The sequence below is a fragment of the Lynx rufus genome, unplaced genomic scaffold, assembly GCF_022079265.1.
Source record: "Lynx rufus isolate CCGP_SWC_20201006 ecotype Redwood Valley unplaced genomic scaffold, mLynRuf1.p SCAF_11, whole genome shotgun sequence".
Lineage (NCBI taxonomy): Eukaryota > Metazoa > Chordata > Mammalia > Carnivora > Felidae > Lynx > Lynx rufus.
Window position 1 is genome coordinate 41,832,861 of NW_025814825.1, and position 21,384 is coordinate 41,854,244.

The 21,384-nt window shown below is 43.2% G+C and overlaps 1 protein-coding gene across 2 annotated transcripts; it reads left to right on the forward strand.

The window, feature by feature from the left end:
* The first annotated feature begins 919 nt into the window (after positions 1-919).
* Positions 920-10,394, forward strand: NOLC1 (nucleolar and coiled-body phosphoprotein 1). Of its 2 annotated transcripts, none has more exons than XM_047073349.1 (13): positions 920-1,048; positions 3,478-3,533; positions 3,643-3,785; positions 3,888-4,015; positions 4,650-4,815; positions 6,082-6,206; positions 6,326-6,461; positions 6,783-6,911; positions 7,104-7,214; positions 7,297-7,932; positions 8,085-8,191; positions 8,367-8,459; positions 8,637-10,394. In XM_047073349.1, exons 1-13 carry the CDS (start codon positions 929-931, stop codon positions 8,793-8,795), a joined length of 2,109 nt encoding a protein of 702 aa, XP_046929305.1. In that variant the 5' UTR covers positions 920-928; the 3' UTR covers positions 8,796-10,394. The 2 variants fall into 2 exon arrangements, with proteins under 2 accessions (XP_046929305.1, XP_046929306.1); XM_047073350.1 differs by having other exon boundaries at positions 3,646-3,785.
* The last annotated feature ends 10,990 nt before the right edge of the window (positions 10,395-21,384 follow it).

The following is a 21,384-nucleotide window of genomic DNA, read 5'->3' on the forward strand; positions in this document are numbered from 1 at the left end:
TAAAGGGATTGATGTCTGCTAATGTGAACTGAAATGTGATAAAACTTGGAATTAACTTGGCCGGCCTGGGCATTGATTTTTGAATATCATGACAGACACTTGGGAGGGTTTTCTAGTTCTCCCACAGGGAGAGTTCAGGTGTGAACTGTGACTCGGGAGGTAGGAGGATTATTTCCAGGATTATAGATTTGAAGACATTGCTGCTGCTGTATTGCTCAGGGTTGGTGCAATGGCTTTACATTTCATGGAGCTGACCTAATGCTGAATGAATATGTAAGAGAGGAAGGGGTTGTCTCATGGGCAAATCATGAGGTAGGGGCATTTTTGGGGAATCGTCCCTCTATTACCGTGGATAAAATGAAGGATCCTCTGTATTTGAGGTGGGAGTACAGGGGCTGGGGTGGTATCTAACGGCCTCTTCTGCTTAGTGGAGACAGGGAAGATGAAGGGTGGGAATTCTCTGGCCGTGCGAACGGTAGTGATTGGGAGATCCTGTGACCCTAGTCTAGAGAGTCCAAGGACCGCTCAAGCCTCCCGGCTCACTCTGGAATGCGAATCCCAGCTGCGGCTCCGGAAACCAAAGCTCTGAAAAAAAGTGTCTCTAGCAGAGCGCGGGAAGGCTGGAGATTTCCCGCCACTACCGAGGGCGGGACACGTGACGTCAGGGCTCCGCCTCACAAGGTGGCGGACGAAGGGCTCCGCCCTTACCAAGATGGCGACACTTGTGGCACCGGAAAGACCTTACAGATTTCGCCTCGATCCTGCCTCCAAAGTGGAGGCGGAACTGCCCTGTGGGGAGTGCCCGCCCCTTCCGCTGTGCCCCCGCGCCGCGCGATGACGTCACAACGGATCCGCCGTCATTCCGCCGGGTTCCCGAGTTCCTGCGTTGTGCGCGTCAGCAACGGTAGTGACGCGTATTGCCCGGAGGATGGCGGACGCCGGCTTGCGCCGCGTGGTTCCCAGCGACCTGTATCCGCTCGTGCTCGGCTTTTTGCGCGATAACCAGCTGACGGAGGTGGCCAATAAATTCGCCAAGGCAACAGGCGCTGTGAGTGCGGGCTTGGGGCAAAGGCTGGGGTGGGATGACCACAGGGCTTCGGGCCCTGACAGGTTCAGGTTTCCGGGTACGGAGGTCTCTGAGGTCTGCCAGTGCAGTATCTGCGGACCCTTTGTGCTGAGCTCCTGGCGGTGAGCCGAGAGCCTAGAGCCTAGAGTCTCCGCACCTGGTCTCCCACGAGGTCTCAGTAGATAGCGCAGAGTCTTGTTGCTTTTTTCTGGTGAGCGGTGCAACGACAGCAGCGTGGGATCCTCGTGGCCCAGGTCACGTGGCTGGCGGAGTGCGGCGAGGAGGGAGCGTGGTGTCCTACCGGAGGCATTGGGGGCTCTTGGTTTCTCCTTTGGGTTTTACGCTGGCTGATGCAAAGCGTGACTTGACCATAACTCTCAGAATTTACCCGGGACTCCATGATAAAATTGCTTTTATATATAAATGAAGGATGGGATTTTTCGTTAGTAAAGAACAAAATGAGAGTAGAGGCATGGTTCTGCTTTAAGGTATATTGAAGCAGAACTGAGCATCAAAGCCCTAGCAAGCAGTGGTCTTGGATCTTCGACTTGTGGAATCAGGCACATTTAGATTTGGGACCAGGCTCTGTCACTTTTTAGGATGTATAACCTGAGCAGCTTGCCCAATCTCTCTGATTCGGTTTCTATTCCTATGGGGAATGTCATCATCCACTTTATAGGATTTTTGTGAATTTTAGTAACATGATAAATATGAAGTGACAATCTAGGTGCCTGATGCTCAGGAAGCATCAATGAGCGAAAGCTGTTATGATAGTTACGTTAATTAAGGATGTTTTAAACACATGTAAAGAGAAGGTGGCTAGGGAGGTGAAAGGTTTGGAATCTCCTTTTCAAGAAGAGCAAACATGAGAGTAGAGTGTAGTAGTCTTTGATAGTGTTCTTAGCCTTTGACTAAGAAGATAGGTTTCTTTGTGGCAGAATCAGGCTGCACAAGAACAGAACCAAATCAGCTTTAGAAATGACTTCTTTAAGCTGGGACAGCCTGCCATGTGATCTCCTACAACTGCTTTCATATTGGAACTTTTAAAAAATTTATTTTATTTTATTTTTTTAGTGTTTATTTTTGGGAGAGTGTGAGAGCATGGGGGAGGGGCAGAGAGAGAGGAAGACAAAGAATCTGAAGCAGGCTCCAGGCTTTGAGCTGTCAGCACAGAGCCCGATGCAGGGCTTGGACTCACAGACTGTGAGATCATGACCTGAGCTGAAGTCCGATGCTTAACCGACTGAGCCACCCAGGCACCCCTCATATTGGAACAGTTTTTGAATTGACTGTTAGGGAGGCTGCAGAAAGTGTTTCCACAAGGGGCTGGGTGGAATTGGGCCTTTGAGAATCAGGATTCTTTTATGTGACAAAAACTAATCCTTGTTGGATGGCTTACTAAGTGCTACATGGTGTTTCCAGATACTAAGTCCTTTACGTATGCTATCTCTAATTCTCTAAACCACTTAATAAGATGTATAGTATTATCTTCATGTTATAGTGAAGAAAACAGTCTCAGAAAGATTAAATAATCTGCTCAGAGTCACACAGTAGTAACAGATAGAGGTGAGTTTCATACCTGTACTCGTCTGATTCTGAGCCTATACTCTTAATTGATACTGTAATGTCCTGCCATTATGTTTTTTTTATTGCATCAACTAATAATCTATATCAATGTAATTAATAGCTGAATGGAATTTTGTATTGAGTATATAGCTTAGCTTTTTAACCAGTTTTGGAAGCTGGGTTCCAGTGATTTGGTATTATAAACCACATTGCAGCAAACCCTCTCTCGTATTAATGTTTGTGTTCTTGTTTCATGGGTAAGGATATATTTCTAGGCAATGCATTGCTAAAATAAAGGGAATGCACATTTTCTTAAAAACTGTGATAAATAGGACTGACTGGGAATAGATGGTGCCAAAAACTATATACAGGAGTAACCCAAGCTTTTGATGTCAAAAATTGGGGGAGTACATAAACAGGCTATTGTTCTCTTAATTTAAGCAAGTCGGAGAAGTCTTCCAAAGGTGTAACATTGACAGCAAATGTAGCAGATATAAAACTGGCTACTTTTATTTATTTTTTTATTTTTTTATTTTTCCAACGTTTATTTTTATTTTTGGGACAGAGAGAGACAGAGCATGAACGGGGGAGGGGCAGAGAGAGAGGGAGACACAGAATCGGAAACAGGCTCCAGGCTCCGAGCCATCAGCCCAGAGCCCGACGCGGGGCTCGAACTCACAGACCGCGAGATCGTGACCTGGCTGAAGTCGGACGCTTAACCGACTGCGCCACCCAGGCGCCCCATAAAACTGGCTACTTTTAATGAGAGAATAAAATAAGATCTAATTTTCCCTAGAACAACCAGGATAAAATTTTCTTATTGACCTTTCTTTTTTCTTCTCTAGACCCAACAGGACGCCAACGCCTCTTCCCTCTTGGACATCTACAGCTTCTGGCTCAAGTAAGTCTTCCCTGTACCACTGTGGCTATTTTTCCCCCCAAGGGGTTGGGCTGTGTTCCTTGGTGTGAGAAGGTCCTGAGCCCTCAAAGGTTAGCCTCATCTACTTCAGCAGGTCCACCAAGGCCCCAAAGCGGAAGTTACAGGTAAACGGACCAGTGACTAAGAAGGCTAAGAAGAAGACTTCATCCAGTGACAGCAGTGAGGACAGCAGTGAGGAGGAAGAAACCCAAGGGCCTCCAGCTAAGAAAGCTGGTAAGGGTGGGCAGGTAGTTGGGGTTAGTGGTTCCCAGAAAGGGATTTGTAGCCTGCCAGTACCCATGGCTGATTTTCACTGGGGTCTGTGCTTTTGTTCAGTTGTACCTGCCAAGCGGGCCAGTCTGCCTCAGCATGGTGGAAAGGCTTCAGCTGAAGCAACAGAGAGCAGCAGCAGTGAAGAATCCAGTGATGAGGAGGAGGAGGACAAGAAGAAAAAGCCTGTTCAGGTTTGCAACTTGGGGGAGGAAAGAGATTGCTTAAGGAATTAGAAAAAGTGGCTTATAGCTTGGAACCAAGGGATGGCAGTGGTATATAACAAATGACCATGGAGAAGAAAATCTGAGGACTTTGAGAGAGGTGATAGAAGTATGAAGTTTGGAAAGGATATGCGAGGTTGAAATTGTACTCTTAATCTAGAGGAACCCGTTTTGTTTTCCCAGGTGATATTAGGTTTCTCTGGGATACTAAGACTCCCAAGAGTAAGAGTCTGTTTTGTAGGTAGGTGTTGGGAGCTCTAAGCAGGGAATGGCAGGGACAGGGCTGATATTTTGTTTCTTATGAAGAGTTTGGTGCTCTTCTCAGATGCTTGCTTGCTTTCTTTCTTTTTTTTCTGTTTCTGTCTTTCTCTAAGTAAACTCTGTACCACACATGGTGCTCGAACCCATGATCCTGAGATCAAGAGTTGCATGCTCTACCAACTAAACCAGCCAGCCACTCCCAGATGCTTTCTTGTTTAACTTCCCCTTGCTTTTATTGTTCTGTTAGCCCCTAAAAAATAGTCTAGGATGGTTTCTACCTTAGGATGTACTTTGGGTACCAGAAGTTTGCTGATTCTCCCCCTTATTGTGTGTTTTCTCACAGAAGGGAGTTAAGCCCCAACCCAAGGCAGTCAAAGCTCCTCCTAAGAAGGCCAAGAGCTCTGATTCTGATTCAGACTCAAGCTCAGAAGATGAGGCACCAAAGAACCAGAAGCCAAAGACAACACCTGTGGCAGCTAAGGCTCAAGCTAAAGCCTCAGCCAAATCAGGTACTATTACTGTTCCCAAAAGCCCAGTCTGGGGTTGCTGTGGGGACTGGTATTAAAATTGCTTATTCAGGGGGCACCTGAGTGGCTCAGTTGGTTAAGTGTCCGACTTCAGCTCAGGTCATGACCTCATGGTTCATGAGTTCGAGCCCCACATTGGGCTCACTGCTGTCAGCATGAGCCTCAGATCTTCTGTTCCTCCTCTCTCTCTTCCCCTTCCCCGCTTGCGCTCCCTGTCATTCTCAAAAATAAATAAGCATTAAAAAAAAAAATTAAAAAAAAAATAAGCATGTTTTCAAAATTGTTCATTCAGCACAGGAGTGAAATGGTAGTGGTTGTTGAACTAGAGGTATTGATTAGTGTCTTTTTTTTTTTTTTAAATAAATGTTTATTTCAAGTATGAAAAGTAATGTTTAAACATTATCCAAAAATTATGTTCAGCTTAACAAGTAGAAAACAAGATTTCTGACAAAGTTTACAATTAGGTATAAAATTAGTGTCTTTTTTTTAAGAAGCTTTTTATTAATAAGTGAAGATTACGTAATTAGGAGTTAGGTATTAGAGATAGCTTACGGTAAGGAAAACTTTTTAAGAATGGTATCCATTTGCCATTCTTGTCGATTTCATAGACGATTTATATTCTCATAGATCCCATTCTGTAATGACCATTTCTATCTCTATCCTTTGTCCTTTTCACTACCGTTATTTCTCCTGTGCATTCACTCCATAGGGCATGTGAGAGTTTAAACTTCTGTAGTTCTCTCATGGTGACAGGTTATGATTTATAGGAGCTTCTCTGAATGGAAGTTGGAATGAAAGATCTCATAGAGCATATTTGAATTATTTACATTATATCATTATCTTAAAGATAGTTTTATTCTTGAAATTAGTCAGGAAAGTCATCCTTTGATAGTTAGCCACAGCAGTCCCCCTCATGCCTGCTCTAAAGGCAAGAGGACTGGTAGACTCCTAAGTTCTGAGCTACAGGTTTCTGTGGTCCCTTACAGGCTTGATACTTCTTCTTCTTTTTTTTTAATGGTTTTATTTATTTTTGAGATAGCATGAGGAGGGAAGGGGCAGAGAGAGAGGGAGACACAGAATCCGAAGCAGGTTCCAGGCTCTGAGCTGTCAGCACAGAGCCTGACGTGGGGCTCAAGCTCCCGGACTGTGAGATCATGACCTGAGCTGAAGTCTGACACCCAACCGACTGAGCCACCCAGGCGCCCCCAGGCTTGATACTTCTTAACGCTTTTTTTTTTCCCTTCTTAGGTACACCAGCTCGGGTGGCACCTAAAATAGCCAATGGCAAAGCAGCCAGTAGTAAGAGCAGCAGCAGCAGCAGCAGCAGTAGTGATGACTCAGAGGAGGAGGAGGCAGCAGCCATACCTAAGAAGGTTTGGGCCATAACTTCTACCAGAGGACTGGGCACGGGGGTGGGGGTTTCTCCATTTCCTGGCAGGATTGGTTGGACCAGCATTTTCCTGTGGTAACTGACTTTCTCTGTATAATGCAGACTGTACCTAAAAAGCAAGTTGTGGTCAAGGCTCCAGTGAAAGCAGCAGCCACCCCTACCCAAAAGAGTTCCAGTAGCGAGGACTCCTCAAGTGAAGAGGAGGAGGAGCAGAAAAAACCCATAAAGAAAAAACCAGGTAACTGGACCTGGGGATTCAAGCTGCATGACTGTGACCAGATCCAACTGCAGGAGGATCTCTGCAGTCACCACATGGACCTCTCCTTAGAACTGCTTGACATGACAGCTCGCTTCTCCCAGAGAAATCTGCATTGCTTTTTACAACCCAGATGCAGAAACGATATGCCATCATCTCTGCCATATTCTTTTGGTTAGAAATGACTCACTAATTTTAGCCCACACTCAAAGGAAGAGGAATTAAGCTCCATTTCTAGAAGGGAGCAGAATCAAAGAATTATTATATGTACATTAAAACCATGACACTGTCTTTCTTAAACAGGTCCCTATAGTTCAGTCCCCCCACCTTCTGCTGCCCTATCCAAGAAGTCCCTGGGAACCCAGGCTCCCAAGAAAGCTGCAGAGAAGAAAGAGCCTGTAGAGAGCAGTGAGGACAGCAGTGATGAGTCTGGTGAGTCCCCACCTGTGGAGACTGGGTCTGGGAAGCTACATGAGGAATATGGAAGACAAAAATACCTCTGTCTCTTTTGCTTTTCGCTGAAGCAGGACAAACAGGGCTGTGTGGGTCTTTGCATCCTTCTTTTTATTGCCTTTGATTGGGTCGGGACTCCGGTCCCAGCCTAATGCCATAGGTTCTCTCCAGATTCGAGTTCTGAAGAAGAAAAGAAACCCCCAGCTAAGACAGTCATCTCTAAAGCAACCATTAAGCCAGCTCCAGCAAAGAAGGCATCAGAGAGCTCTTCAGACAGCTCAGGTGAAGCATATGGAGGCCATCAGGGCAGTGGGGACTCCAGGGGCTCCCTTCGATTTGACTTTATTCTGTCTTCTCTGTCTAGACTCTGACAGTTCTGAGAATGAAGCTTCTCCCAAGTCAACTGGTACCACCAAGAATCTCCCAAGTAAGCCAGCTGCCACTCCCAAGCAACCTGCAGCTAAATTAGCCACAGCTCCCAAGCAAGCTGCAGGCACTGTCCAGAAGCCTCTGACCAGAAAGGCTGATAGCAGCTCCAGTGAGGAGGAGAGCAGTTCTAGTGAAGAGGAGAAGACGAAGAAGACTGTGGCCACCCCCAAGTCAAAGGCAATGGCCAAAGCAGCTCCATCTCCGGCTGCCAAACAGTCCTCTCAGGGTGGTAGGGACAGCAGCTCTGATTCAGACAGCTCTAGCAGTGAGGAAGAGAAGGAAGAGAAGATATCAAAATCCCCAGTTAAAAAGAAGCCACAGAAGACAGCGGGAGTGGTAGTCTTTTCCAAGCCAGCCGCCACAAAGAAAGCAAAGGCTGAGAGTAGCAGCTCTTCCTCTGATGATTCCAGTGAGGAGGAGGAGGAGGAGAAGCCTAAGGGCAAAGGCAGTATAAGACCACAAGTGCTGAAGACCAATGGGACCTCTGCACTGACTACCCAGAATGGAAAAGCAGACAAGGACAGCAATGAGGAAGAAGAAAAGAAAAAGACAACTGCAGTTTCTAAGCCAGGTCCATATCCAAAGAATTGGGTGGGATATACTTTTGGGGGATGGGACAGGGAGAGGAGGCCTACGATCAGGCTTCCAGTTGTATGCATTAAGTGCGTGGGAACTTGGGAGGAGGAATAGGAAACTGGTCTCCTGAGTCTGGCTGTTTTGTAGGTTCAGGAAAGAAGCGGAAGCAGAATGAGGCTGCCAAGGAGGCAGAGACTCCTCAAGCCAAGAAGATAAAGCCCCAGACCCCCAACACGTTTCCAAAAAGGAAGAAAGTAAGTTATCTTATTTCTTTCTCAGGAGTCCGCTTTTAAAGAGTAGAAAGAAAAATCTGGGATCATCTTGACAACTCTCTGCCTGGCCTGCCCCAAATGCTCCTATGTGTAGCTGAGGAGGGCTTTTCTGTTACATGACAGAACATGTTTAGTTTCTTACTTCATTCTTCTCCAGGGAGAAAAAAGGGCATCATCACCATTCCGAAGGATCAGGGAGGAGGAAATCGAGGTAGATGCTCGAGTGGCAGACAACTCCTTTGATGCCAAGGTGAGGGGGGTGCAGGTGTTGGCTATTCTTGAGGGGAATGGGTGGAAGAGAGGACAGCATTTTGGTTTAGGTTGGTGGGAAGCTCTCTGGGTTCAGGTTGCCTTGAGCAAAGAGAAGAAAGTAACAGGGCCTTGTTATTGTCCTTCTGTGTATTAACCACTTCTCTTTGCTTACCAGCGGGGTGCAGCTGGAGACTGGGGGGAGCGAGCCAATCAGGTTCTGAAGTTCACCAAAGGCAAATCGTTTCGGCATGAAAAAACCAAGAAGAAGCGTGGCAGCTACCGGGGAGGCTCCATCTCTGTCCAGGTCAATTCCATTAAGTTTGACAGCGAATGACCTGGGGCCATTTGTGGCGAAGTAGGGTGATGATTGGAGACCACTTGCTTTCCCCAGTGGACCTGGGAACTATCAGCTCTCTTAAGGAAGGGTCTTGGTGAGGACAGCAGTTTAGAATAGGTCCGAAGACTTTGCATTGTCACAACTTCTCTGGTCCTTTTCTGTGTCTGTAGTTTTGTACAGATTTGTTTTTGAGTGTTGAGTAGTAAGGACAACATAAGAGGAGTGTTTTTTTTTTAAGAAAAAAAAAATTTTTTTTGTTGTCATTCCCTTCTCCCTGTTCTCTGGAAGTCCTCATACTGAGAAATTTGTATATTTTATATTAAATCATTTCCTATAGATTTTTGTTGTGATTTTCAGAGGTGGGTTCCCACAGATAAAATCTTAGCTATTGCCTAAAACATAGTGAGGGTCACATGTACGAGTTTTTATAATTGAAGAATTCTGCCTGTGTGAGTACACGGGTCCACATTTCATCCGTCCTACCCCTCAGTGCTCTGGGAAGAGGCAGTTAAGAATGATTAATGTGTATATGTTTGGTAAGCATGCAGTGTGTAGTTCATCCCCATTCATGGGGTCTAGGACTGATGTTTTCAGCGAGCATGGACTTAACTACTTTTTGGGGTAAAATTCACTTTTGTTGGCAGACACAGTTCTGTTGTAGTGTGAATGCTGTGGGGTTAGTCTGAATATTTTGTTTTCTGTAATTTTAACATTACCTAATGTTTGCAATACATGTTTAGTTTTTCAATTTGAAAACATAAAACTTTTCTATTGTTCAAAGGCTTTTTTTGATGACCCTTAATAGTACTAAGTTGAGGAGTGCGTCTTGGTTTTTACATTTTACAGAACAAAATGACATTAATTTAATCTGAAAAGTACACATCGCTTGGTATTTCTGTCTTGGTAACAGTGGTGACACAAAATTGATTTCATTAACTCCTACATGGTTGGAAATCTGATCGAAACGAAAGAATAAAAGCTATAATTAAAATTCTCAGTCTTCAGTAGGAATTAGGTTACATTAGTCAGGTGAATTTATAGGTAACCTGTGTATGTGCTAATGGAACTAGGATGAACCTTTATAAAGCATATTAGGTGGTAAGACTTAACGTGGGGTGGGGTTGGTTGGTACGCATCCTAACAAGATTATGGTGTCTTGTAGTTGGAACATGGGAGCAATTGATGTGCCCCTTTCAGAACCTTAACTGTCAGTAACAGTGGAGAGAATGATAAAAACCAGTGAGCAGAAAGAAGACTCCCGAGGCCAAGCTAGCTTATCGTAAAGCTGTTGGAGATGACCGTGCTTATTAGCCAGAGCAGGATGGGGAGGAAAGAGACAACAGCAAACGAGTCTGAGCTGTTCCTTTGGTGGGAAAGTGTGCTCTAGCTTCGTGGATGAGGGAGGTGTAGGTTTTAAGTTTAGCCTCCCCTTGTTTGGATTCCACACTTGCCAAGTAACTTGATAATTACTTGGTTTTCCCTGTAACTGCCTCTAGGAAGAACATACGCTGTTCATGCTGACATAGGTACATCAGTCTGCATGGTAAAAGTTACACATCTTACTACAAAATAATAAACTGGCTGGTTTATAATGTGTCTTGGGAGTTTTTTATTGAGTCCAGAGCCCTCCCACCTACTCAAACCAGAATTTGGGGGCCAGTTAGAGGGCTGGAATGAAGACTTGTGACTTCATTGTAGAACCTTCTTGGCAGTGACTTTTATTGTTCACTTTTGTCCATACCTTGTGTCATGGTGCCTTTTCCAGGCAAAATAGCCCAGGCTATGCATAGTCTAATAGGGGGTTGGCAAAATGGCCTATGGGTGAGTTCAGCCCATGGCCTTTTTTGGTAATGTTTAGGTGCTAAGAATGATTTTTACATTTTATAAGTGCTTGAAAGAATATGAGGCTGACTCTATATGGCCCACAAAACCTATGATATTTACTGTTTGGTCCTCTGGACAAAGTTTGCTAACTCCTGGTCTAAATCCGTGATTTCATAACAGTGGCTGAAAATTGGAATCATCTGGGGACTTTTAACAGTGATACTCAAGGGCTTATCCCAGACTAGCTGAGTGAGATCCTGGTGTTTTCTGGTGGGGCCTGGGTGTTAGAATATTCTTTAAAACTCATAGGTGATGCTAATGAGCGGCTGAGATTGAAAACCACTACTCTAAGCTGTTTAAGAGAATTGGTATTTTTTCATTCCTCTCATGCATCCATTTTCAAATATGCTTGTTATATCTAATAGCATAAAGTGAAGTTTAAATTTCCCTCTTAGCCCTAGCTCTTGGGACTTGATTCTGTGTCTTCTCCATAGTTTCTCTGAATGTACTGTTACGTGCATCCACTCATTTTTTCCCTTACACAAATGGGGTAGCTTGCTATATGCAGTGTTTCATAACTTTGGAGTTCATTTCATAACAGCTCATTTTTAATGACTGCATGGTACTCCATTGTATGGAAATAGAATGCTATTCAAACCGGTAACTTACTGGTAGATGTTTAGATTTTTTCAGTAATTTGCTATTACAGATAGACCCGCAGTAGTTTTTGTTTGTTTGTTTGAGGGAGAGAGAAGCTGGGCTCAACTGAAGTAGGGCTCTTGTTTACCCAAAGCAGGGCTGTGTTCACCTGAAGTGAGGGTTCATGCTCACCCAGTGCGGGACTTGAACTCATGAACCATGAGGAGATCATGATCTGAGCCAATGTCAGATGCTTAACCATCTGAGCCACCAGGTGCCTTTTTTTTTCTTTTTTCTTTTTTTTTTTTTTTAAGTAAACTCTACCCACAAAGTGGGACTTGAATTCATGACCCCAAGATCAACAGCCACATGCTCAATGGACTGAGCCAGCCAGAGACCCTACACAGTGGATATTACAAGAGTTTATTTTATTCTATTAAAAAGAAATTTTTTTTAATGTTTATTTTATTTTTAAGAGAAAGAGCCCGAGCAGAGTGAGGGCAGAGAGAGAGGGAGACACAACCCAAAGCATACTCCAGGCTCTTCAGCTGTCAGCACAGAGCCCAATGTGGGGCTTGAACCCACGAGCTATGAGATAATGACCTGAGCCAAATTTGGACATTTAACCGACTGAGCCACCCAGGCGCCCCTATTTTATTCTATTTTAGAGAGTGTGCACAAGCCAGGGAGAGGGGAGAGGGTGGGAGAGAGAATCTTAAGCAAGCTCCACGCTAATTGTGGAGCTGGATACAGGGTTGCAGGGCTTGATCCCACAACCCTGGGATCATGACCTGAGTTGAAATCAAGAGTCAAAGGCTCAATTGACTGAGCCACCCAGGCACCCCTACAAGAGTTTATTCTTAAATGTATAACAGGATCTAAGACAACTCTTCATTCTAACTATAGATAGCAACAGATGCTATGACAGGAAAGACAAATGGAATTAAGGATCACCATTGCCCCAGGCACAAGGAAGAGCTTACTTCTTGCCACATTTCTTAATTCCACCTATGGCCAGGAGGACTTTCCCCACAGCTTGCACTTTTAGCTCAAGTTTTCTTCTCTTTGTGTTTTTGCTTCCAAACCTTATCTTCCTCCCATCTCCTGCACCTTCTTCTGCTTCAGGGATTTCTTGCCACATTTGTGGCCAGCCATGGCACCTGCTGCTCTACACGAATAACGTGTGTGTGTGTGTGTGTGTGTGTGTGTGTGTGTGTGTGTGTGTGTGTGTGTGTATATACACACACACATTTTATATATATACATACACACATATATTTTAAGCTTTTATTTATTATGAGAGAGCATGTGCACACACAGGAGGGGCAGAAGAGAGAATCCCAAGCAGGCTGCTCACTCCAGAGCTCAGCTGGGCGCAGGGCTCAATGCCACAAACTGCGAGACCGTGACAAGCTGAAATCAAGAGCCAGACGCTTAACCAACTGAGCCATTTGGGCGCCCCTTAATTGTTTTTTTAATTGAAGTATAGTTAACATACAATATTAGTTTCCGGTGTACAACATAGAGATTCGATGTTTATATACATTATATTTGTATACATTATGAAACGATCACAACTCTAGTTACCATTTGTCACCATACATTTATTATAGTATTATTGGCTATATTCCTTATGCTATACTTCACATTCTTGTAACTGGAAGCTTGTACCACTTAATCCCCTTCCTATTTCACCCATCTCCCCACTCCTCTTCATTCTGGCAGCCACCAGTGTTCCCTGTATTTTTGAGTCTTCCTGTTTTGTGGCTTGTTTTTTAGATTCTACATGTGAGTGAAATCATACAGTGTTTGTCTTTCTCTCTGTGACTTATTTCACTTAGCATAATATCCTCTAGGTCAATCCATGTTGTTGCAAATAGCAAGATCATATTCTTTTCTTACAACTGAGTGTATATACACATATTGTGTATATACACACACGCTACATCTTTATCCATTAGTCAGCAAATACTTGGGTTGTTTCCTATCTTGGCTATTGTAACTTTTGCAGTAAACATGGGGTGCATGTATCCTTTTGAATTAGTGTTCTTGTTTTCTTTTCATAAATACCAGAAGTGGAATTGCTGGATCATAATGGAATTTCTATATTAGATTTTATTTTTTAGGATTTATTTTTTTTAAGTTTATTTTATTTTGAGAGAGACAGAGCAAGTGGAGAAGGGATAGAGAGAGAGGAAGACAGAGAATCCCAAGCAGGCTCTGTGCTGCTAGCACAGAACCCGATGCAGGGCTTGAACCCGTGAGACCTGTGAGATCATGACCTGAGCCGAAACCAAGAGTCAGACACTTAACTGACTGAGCCACCCAGGCGCCCCAGATTTATGAAAAAAAAATTTTTTTTTGAAGTTTATCTATTTGCCTTGAGAGAGAGAGAGAGCATGCACAAGTGGGGTAAGAGCAGAGAGAGGGGAGAAAATTCCAAGCAGGCTCCGTGCTGTTGGCTCAGAGCTTGATGCAGGGCTCAAACTCACAAACTGTGAGATTGTGACCTGAGCCAAGATCAAGAGTTGGGTATTTAACTGACTGAGACACTCAGGTGCCACTTAAAATTTTTTTTTATTTCTGAGTGATCTTTCTTTCTACCCAATGTGGGACTCAAACTCCTGACCCTGAGATCAAGAGCCGCATGCTCTTCTGACAGCCAGCCAGGTGCCCCTGGAATTTCTGTTTTGAATATTTTGAGGAACCTCCATGCTGTTTTCCATAGTGGCTACACCAATTAATTACCTTCCCATCAACAGTACATGAGGGTGCCCTCTTCTCCATATCCTTGCCAACAGTTTTTTTTGTTTTTTTTTTAATGTTTATTTATTTTTGAGAGAGAGTAATAGAACAGGGGAAGGGGAGAGAGAGGGAGACAGAATTTCAGGCAGGCTCCATACTGCTCCAACATGGGGCTGGAACCCACAAACCATGAAATCATGATCTGAGCCTAAATCAAGAATCACACTTAACTGACTGAGCCACCCAGGCGCCTCAACAGTTGTTATTTTTGATACTAGCCATTTGGACAAGTGTGGAGTGATCCCTCATTGTGGTTTTGATTTGCATTTCCCTGATGAGTGATGTTGAGCATCTTCGTGTGTCTGTTGGCCCTTTGTATGTCTTTTTTGAAAGAATATCTGTTCAGGTCCTCTGCCCATTGTTTGATTTTTTTGGTGTTGAGCTGTATGAGTTCTTTATATGTTTTAGATATTAACGCCTTATTGAGCTTATCATTTGCAAATATCTTCTCCCATTCAGTAGGTTGCCTTTTTGTTTTGTTGATGGTTTTCTTTGCTGTGCAAAAGCTTTTTAGGTCTTCTTTCTTTTTCTTTCTTTCTTTCTTTCTTTCTTTCTTTCTTTCTTTCTTTCTTTCTTTCTCCCTCTCTCATTCCCTCCCTTCCTTCCTTCCTTTCTCCCTCTCTCACTCTTTCTTTCTCCCTCTCTCACTCCTTCTCTCTTTCTTTCCCTCTTTCTTTCTTTTCTTTCTTTCTCCCTTCCTTCCCTCCCTCCCCTTTCTTTCCTTCCTTCCTTCCTTCCTTCCTTCCTTCCTTCCTTCCTTCTTTTTGTTGCCCTTGCCTGAGGAGACCAAGCCCCCATAAAAATATTGTTAAGACCAGGGGCGCCTGGGTGGCTCCATCGGTTAAATGTCCAACTTCGGCTCAGGTCATGATCTCACGGTTTGTGAGTTCAAGCCCTGCGTTGGGCTCTGTGCTCACAGCTCAGAGCCTGGAGCCTGCTTCGGATTCTGTCTGTCTGTCTGTCTGTCTCTCTCTCTCTCTCTCTGCCCCTCCCCCACTTGTGCTCTGTCTCTCAAAAATAAATAAATAAATGTAAAAAATTTTTAAAAATCTATATTGTTAAGACCAAAGTCCAAGAATTTATTGCCTGTGTTTTCTTTCAGGAGTTATATAGTCTCAGGTTTTACATTTAGTTTTGTGGGTTTTTTTTTTTTTAATGTTTTTTATGTTTTTTTTTGAGAGAGAGAGAGAGAGAGAGAGAGGGCACGTGCAAGCAGGGGAGGGGCAGAGAGAGAGGGAGACACAGAATCTGAAGCAGGCTCCAGGCTCTGAGCTGTCAGCACAGAGCCCAATGTGGGGCTCAGACCCACGAACCATGAGATTATGACCTGAGCCAAAGTCAGATGCTTAACCGACAGACCACCCATGTGCCCCTACATTTAGGTTTTTAATCCACTAAGGGTTTATTTTTTTATGTAGCATAAGAAAGTGGCCCAGTTTCATTCTTTTGCTTGTAGCTGTTCAGTTTTCCCAGCACCATTTATTGAAGAGACTCTCTTCCTCATTTTCTATTCTTATCTCCTTTGTCATAGGCTAATTTGCCATAGAAATGTGGGTTTATTTCTGGGATCTCAGTTCTCTTCCATTGATCTATGTATTTGTTTTCGTGCCAGTGCTGTACTATTTTGATTATTGTAGCTTTGGAATCTGGGAGTGTGTTACTTCCATACTTTGTTTTTCTTTTTCAAGATTGCTTTGGCTGCTCAGGGTCTTTTGTGGTTTCATACAAATTTTAGGATTGTTCTTTAAAAAAAAATTTTTTTTTCTAACGTTTATTCATTTTTGAGAGACAGAGAAAGAGCATGAGCAGGGGAGGGGCAGAGAGAGGGAAGACAAAGAATCTGAAGTAGGCTCCAGGCTCTGAGCTGTCAGCACAGAACCTGACATGGGACTTGAACTCACGAACCATGAGAGCATGACCTGAATCATGACGAAGTCAGATGCTTAACCGACTGAGCCACCCAAGCGCCCCAGGATTATTTATTATTTGTTCTATTTCTGTGAAAAATATTGGGGTGTGTGTGTGTGTGTGTGTGTGTGTTTCGTTTTTGAGAGGGTGGGTGCGAGTGAGTGAGGGGCCAGAGAGAGAGGGATAGAGAGAGAATCCCAAGCAAGCTCCACACTGTCAGCTCGGAGCTCGAATGTCAGGCTTGAACTCATGAACCATGAGAGCATGACCTGAGCTGAAGTAGGACGCTTAACTGACTGATCCACCCAACTGCCGATGTGTTTTTTTAAAAGACTTTTTAAGAAATAATCTCTACAACCTGTTGTTGGTGTTTTGGGATTGCTTTGGAATCTGTAGATTGCTTTGTGTAGTGTGGACATTTTAAGTATTCTTCCAGTCCATGAGATGGTATATCTTTCCATTTATTTGTGTCATCTTCAGTTTCTTTCATCAATGTCTTACAGTTTTCAGAGTACATACCTTTCACCTCCTCAATTAAATTTATTCCTGGGTAGTTTATTCTTTTTGGTAGTAAATGGGATTGTTTTCTAATTCTCTGTCTGGGTGTTGGTTATTAGTGTATAGACATACAACAGATTTCTGTGTATTAATTTTGTATTCTACAACTTACTGAATTCAGTTATTAGTTCCAATAGTTTCTTGGATAGCTTCAGGATTTTCTATATATAATATCATATCATCTGCAAATAGTGACAGTTTTACTTTTTCTTAATGATAGTTGCCTTTTATATCGTTTTCTTTTCTGATTGCTGTAGCTTGGACTTCCAGTACTATGTTGAATAAAAGTGGCAAGACTGGACATTACTGTCTAGTTCCTGATCTTAGAGAAAAAACTTTCAGCCTTTCACCGTTGAGTATGATGTTAGCTGTTGATTTGTCATATATGACCTTTATTATTTTAGGTATATTCCCACTTTACCCACTTTGGGGAGAATTTTTATCATAAATTGATGTTGAATTTTTTCAAATGATTTTTGTGAATCTATGGAGATGATCGTATGATTTTTATTCTTCATTTCTTTAATTTGTATCATGTTCATTGCTTTGCAGATATTGAATGATTTTTGCAATCCTGGAATAATCCCAATTGATCGTGGTATATGATCCTTTTAATGTATTCCTGAATTCAGTTTGCTGATATGTTGTTGAAGATTTTTACATCTATGTTCATCAGGGGTATTAGCCTGTAATTTCCTTTTTTTGGTAGTGTTTGTCTGGTTTTGATATCAGGGTAATGCTAGCCTCCAGTCTTAACCTTTTTTAAGTGTTTATTCATTCTTGAGAGAGAGGGAGGGAGAGAGAATGCACAAGTGGGGAAAGGGCAGAGGGAGAGGGAGACACAGAATCTGAAGCAGGCTCCAGGCTCTGAGCTATCAGCACAGAGCCCGACATGGGGCTCGAACTCATAAGCTGTGAGACTGTGACCTGAGCTGAAGTTGGATGCGCATTGACTGAGCCACCCAGGTGCCCCCACTCTTAACCATTTTTAAGTGAATAGTTAGTAGTGTTCAGTATATTGATATTGTTGTGCAACAGGTGTCTAGAACTTACTCATCTTGCAAAACTGAAATTATAGCCATTAAACACTAATTTCTTGCAACCTTTGGTAACCATCTTTCTACCTTCTATGATTTTGACTACTTTAGATAATTCATAGGGGTGGGATCATACAGTATTTTTTTTCTTTTTTAAAAAAAATTTTTAAAAGTGTTTACCTTTGAGAGAGAGAGAGAGAAACAGATCATGAGCAGGGGATGGGCAGAGAGAAACAAAAACACAGAATCTAAAGCAGGTTCCAGGCTCTAAGCTGTCAGCACAGAGCCTGACCTGGGGCTCGAACTCACGAACCATGAGATCATGACCTGAGCTGAAGTTAGATATTCAACCGACTGAGCCACCCAGGTGTCTCAGTATTTTTCTTTTTGTGACTGGCTTATTTCACTTAGTATAATGTGCTCCAGGTTTATCCATGTTGTAGCATATGACAGGATTTTTTTCAAAGCTGCATGATATTTCATTATATGTATATGCCACATTTTATTTATTTGTTCCATTACTTACTTTGCATTCGTCTTACACATTCAGTCATTTGTATTTTTTTTCTATGAAGTGTGACCAACTCTGTTTCCTGATTTAATTGGGTTATTTATCTTTTTCTTAATGATTTGTAAGTGCCCTTGATATATTAAAGATAGTGGCCCTTAATCACAGATTAAACATTTTTTTCAAGTATTTTCATCTTATAATATAATATATATCCATTAATTTTTCTCCTTAAAATAGATGAATAATTTATAAGTATATTGGTTTTTTTTTAAGTTTTTATTGATTTAAGTATTTTCTATACTAGCATGGGGCTTGAACTCATGACCCTGAGATCAGGAGTTGCATGCTCTTCTGACTGAGCCAGCCATGTGCCCCAGCTTATTGTTTACTGTTTAAATTTGTGGTTTATTTATTTTGCGTTTTGTAAATACAACCCTTCCTAGCCTTGTTTGCTCTTTTAACTTAGTAGACCTCCTTTCCCCTTAGGGCCATGCAAATCTCAACCTGATGTGTGTGTGTATGTGTGTACAGCTAACGTGTTACACAAATGAGGCAGTTTAGCAAATTGTCTAACACAGCATTTACAAGAAAGACTGCTTAACCTCTCTGAGTCTACTTTCTCATATTTAATTTTTTTTTTTAAGTTTATTTTTGACAGAGACAGAGTGCGAGCATGAGCTGGGGAGGGGCAGAGAGAGAGGGAGACACAGAATCCGAAGCAGGCTGCAGGCTCTAAGCTGTCAGCACAGAGCCCGACGTGGGGCTTGAACCCACAAACTGTGAGATCGTGACCTGGGCTGAAGTCGGACGCTCAACTGACTGAGCCACCCAGGCGCCCCTACTTTCTCATATTTAAAAATGAGAGTATTTTCTCATCTCATCTATAACATCTGATGACCCTAGAGGACTGTTGTAAGGACTGAGGATTTAACTAAAGCACCTAGCACAGTCCCTGGCACATTGTAAGGACTCTTTGACTGCCACTTGCACAATAAAAGGGTATTTGGGGAATGATATTCTTTGGTGTCTTTGTGATGTGCAACATACCATTTGAACAAAGTCTTGGATCATTTCTTAGGTTATTGGTTATATCCAGGCAATGTTTTTTTGTTCTTTGATGTTTGTCTGTTTAGTATCTTCATTCATGATGCCAAATATTGATATGCAGAATTGGTCCTATTTCTTAGAAACCTTAGTTTTGTGAGGGATCTAGAATTCCCACCCAATGCTAATGTGTTCTGTCGCTGTTGCTGAAATCCATAAATTCAGTGAATCACACACGTGATGGTTTACACCCCTCTACAGTGTACTTACTTCATATAGCCAAAAGGTAGGAGACTTTCCAACAACTTGTAGGTTTGTGCTTTACAGGTTATACCCTTACTGCAACCCAACCTTGTTAGATCAAGGTTTTTCAGCTTCAGCACCTTTACCATTTTGGACCAGATAATTCTGTGTTGTGAAGGAATATCCTGTGCTTTGTAGTATGTGTAGCAACATCCCTGGCTTCTACCCACTAAATGTCAGTAGCATCTCCCACTTTGGACAACCAAAAATGGTCCTGATATTGCCAGATGTCCCCTGGGAAACAAAATTTCCCCTAGTTGAGAACCACTAGGAAACAGCTGAGTATCAGGTGATTTGCTTAGGGTTGATAAAACTGCAACTTGTGGCACATTAAGAACCCAGATCTCTGTGTTTCTGAATATCTACCTGTATTCAACATTGTTTGAGTATCTATGTTTTACTAGCCATAGAATACTTTTAGAGCTCAGTGTCTAATGGGGGAAGTTGGATATAGGAACAGTTCTGCACACCATGCTGAGTCCTGTCACCAAGGGCCAGAGTAGCACCCCAAAGGGGACAAGCAAGGAAAGATTTTGCTGGCATTGGCCCAGGATTCGGAGGAGAGTAGCAGTTTGCCAGATGCAAGGAAGGCACATGCCGTGTAAGAAAGAAGAAATTTTTTTTATGGTTTATTCTTGAAAGAGAAAGAGTGTGAGCAGGGGAGAGGGAGAGAGAGAGAGAGCCCCAAGCAGACTCTGCACTGTCCGCACGGAGCCCGATGTGGGGCTTGATCCCACGAACCTCAAGATCATGACCTGAGTTGAAATCAAGAGTTGGACGCTTAGCTGACTGAGCCACCCAGGCTTCCTAAGAAGAAATTTTTCTAGTGGGAGAAGAGGGACTTTAGGATGGAGCAAGTGTAGGGTATGTGGGAGGTAGGGGGTAGATAATGCTAAGTCTGATGGAGGGTTCAACAGCAATGGTTTTTTGTACCCAGATCAGGAGTTAGTACTTTATTTGGTCCACCCGTGTATGTTAGGGAATGGGTACAGTTCAGTGCAATGCTCCTGGTACTAGCACAACTGCCAGGAAAGCCAAGTTCCGACAGATCCCTGAGCTCTCATCCCCTGCTCCCTGCGGAGTCTGCTTAAACTGTCTGCAGCTACTAAAGAGGCCAGTAGATGGGGCTCTTGCCTGCTGTTGGCTGCTGGACTAGATTAGCTGAAGCTTGGTATCCTTATTCCAGTTATATTCAACAGACTCAGGACCTGCTGTCAACCTTTGGATACAGAAATTAATGAGACAGGCCCTCATTTGAAGACCTTTGGTTCTGGAGAGTGGGGAGGGGAGGCTCTCTGGTCTCTAGTCCGTTCTGGTTATCTATGAGAGATTACCTGTTAACCTTAAAGCTAGCAGCAGGCAACATGGCTTATAAAGGAACCCTGATGTTCACTGTGAAGCCCTCAGCCTTCCCCTCAGGTTTTCAAAAGGGATGCTAGCTACAGGTCCCCACTGCTTATGGAAACTTCAGACCTATGTCCTTCCTAGGCCTGAGAACTCAGATGCCCTGGCACTCTTCCTCTGTCTCCCCTGTCTCTCCTTCTCTCCTAGCATAATCCTCTTATGGAGCTCAGAATTGAGGAGAACAAATGCCAGGCTTTCACCTTGTGAGTGGGTTGAAAGGTGGGTAGAGTACAGAATATTTCAATAAATTAACCTTGCAGACATAGAAATTCATCCATTCAGCAATTATGAGTGCTTACTACGTACCAAGCACATAATATATTATTCTGTGTGAGAGATGATGAGGACACGATCACGAATGAACAAAAAAACAAGACACAGTCCCAGTGACCAAAGGTTACCCAGGCTCATGAGGGGCAAAGATATTAATCATCACAAGTAAATGTATAAATATAAACCTAATGAAGGCAGTGTGCAAAGAGCTATGAGACCATGCAACGGACAGCTGACACATGCGGTGGTGGGACTTCCTCACAGGTAGGGTGACCATGTA

Bases quoted from the DNA above. Each gene is read 5' to 3' on its own strand.
- NOLC1 (XM_047073349.1), top strand. From the start codon at position 929: ATGGCGGACGCCGGCTTGCGCCGCGTGGTTCCCAGCGACCTGTATCCG. The intron at 1,049-3,477 runs GTGAGTGCGGGC...TTTCTTCTCTAG, and splicing joins TCGCCAAGGCAACAGGCGCT to ACCCAACAGGACGCCAACGC. The intron at 6,462-6,782 runs GTAACTGGACCT...TTTCTTAAACAG, and splicing joins ACCCATAAAGAAAAAACCAG to GTCCCTATAGTTCAGTCCCC.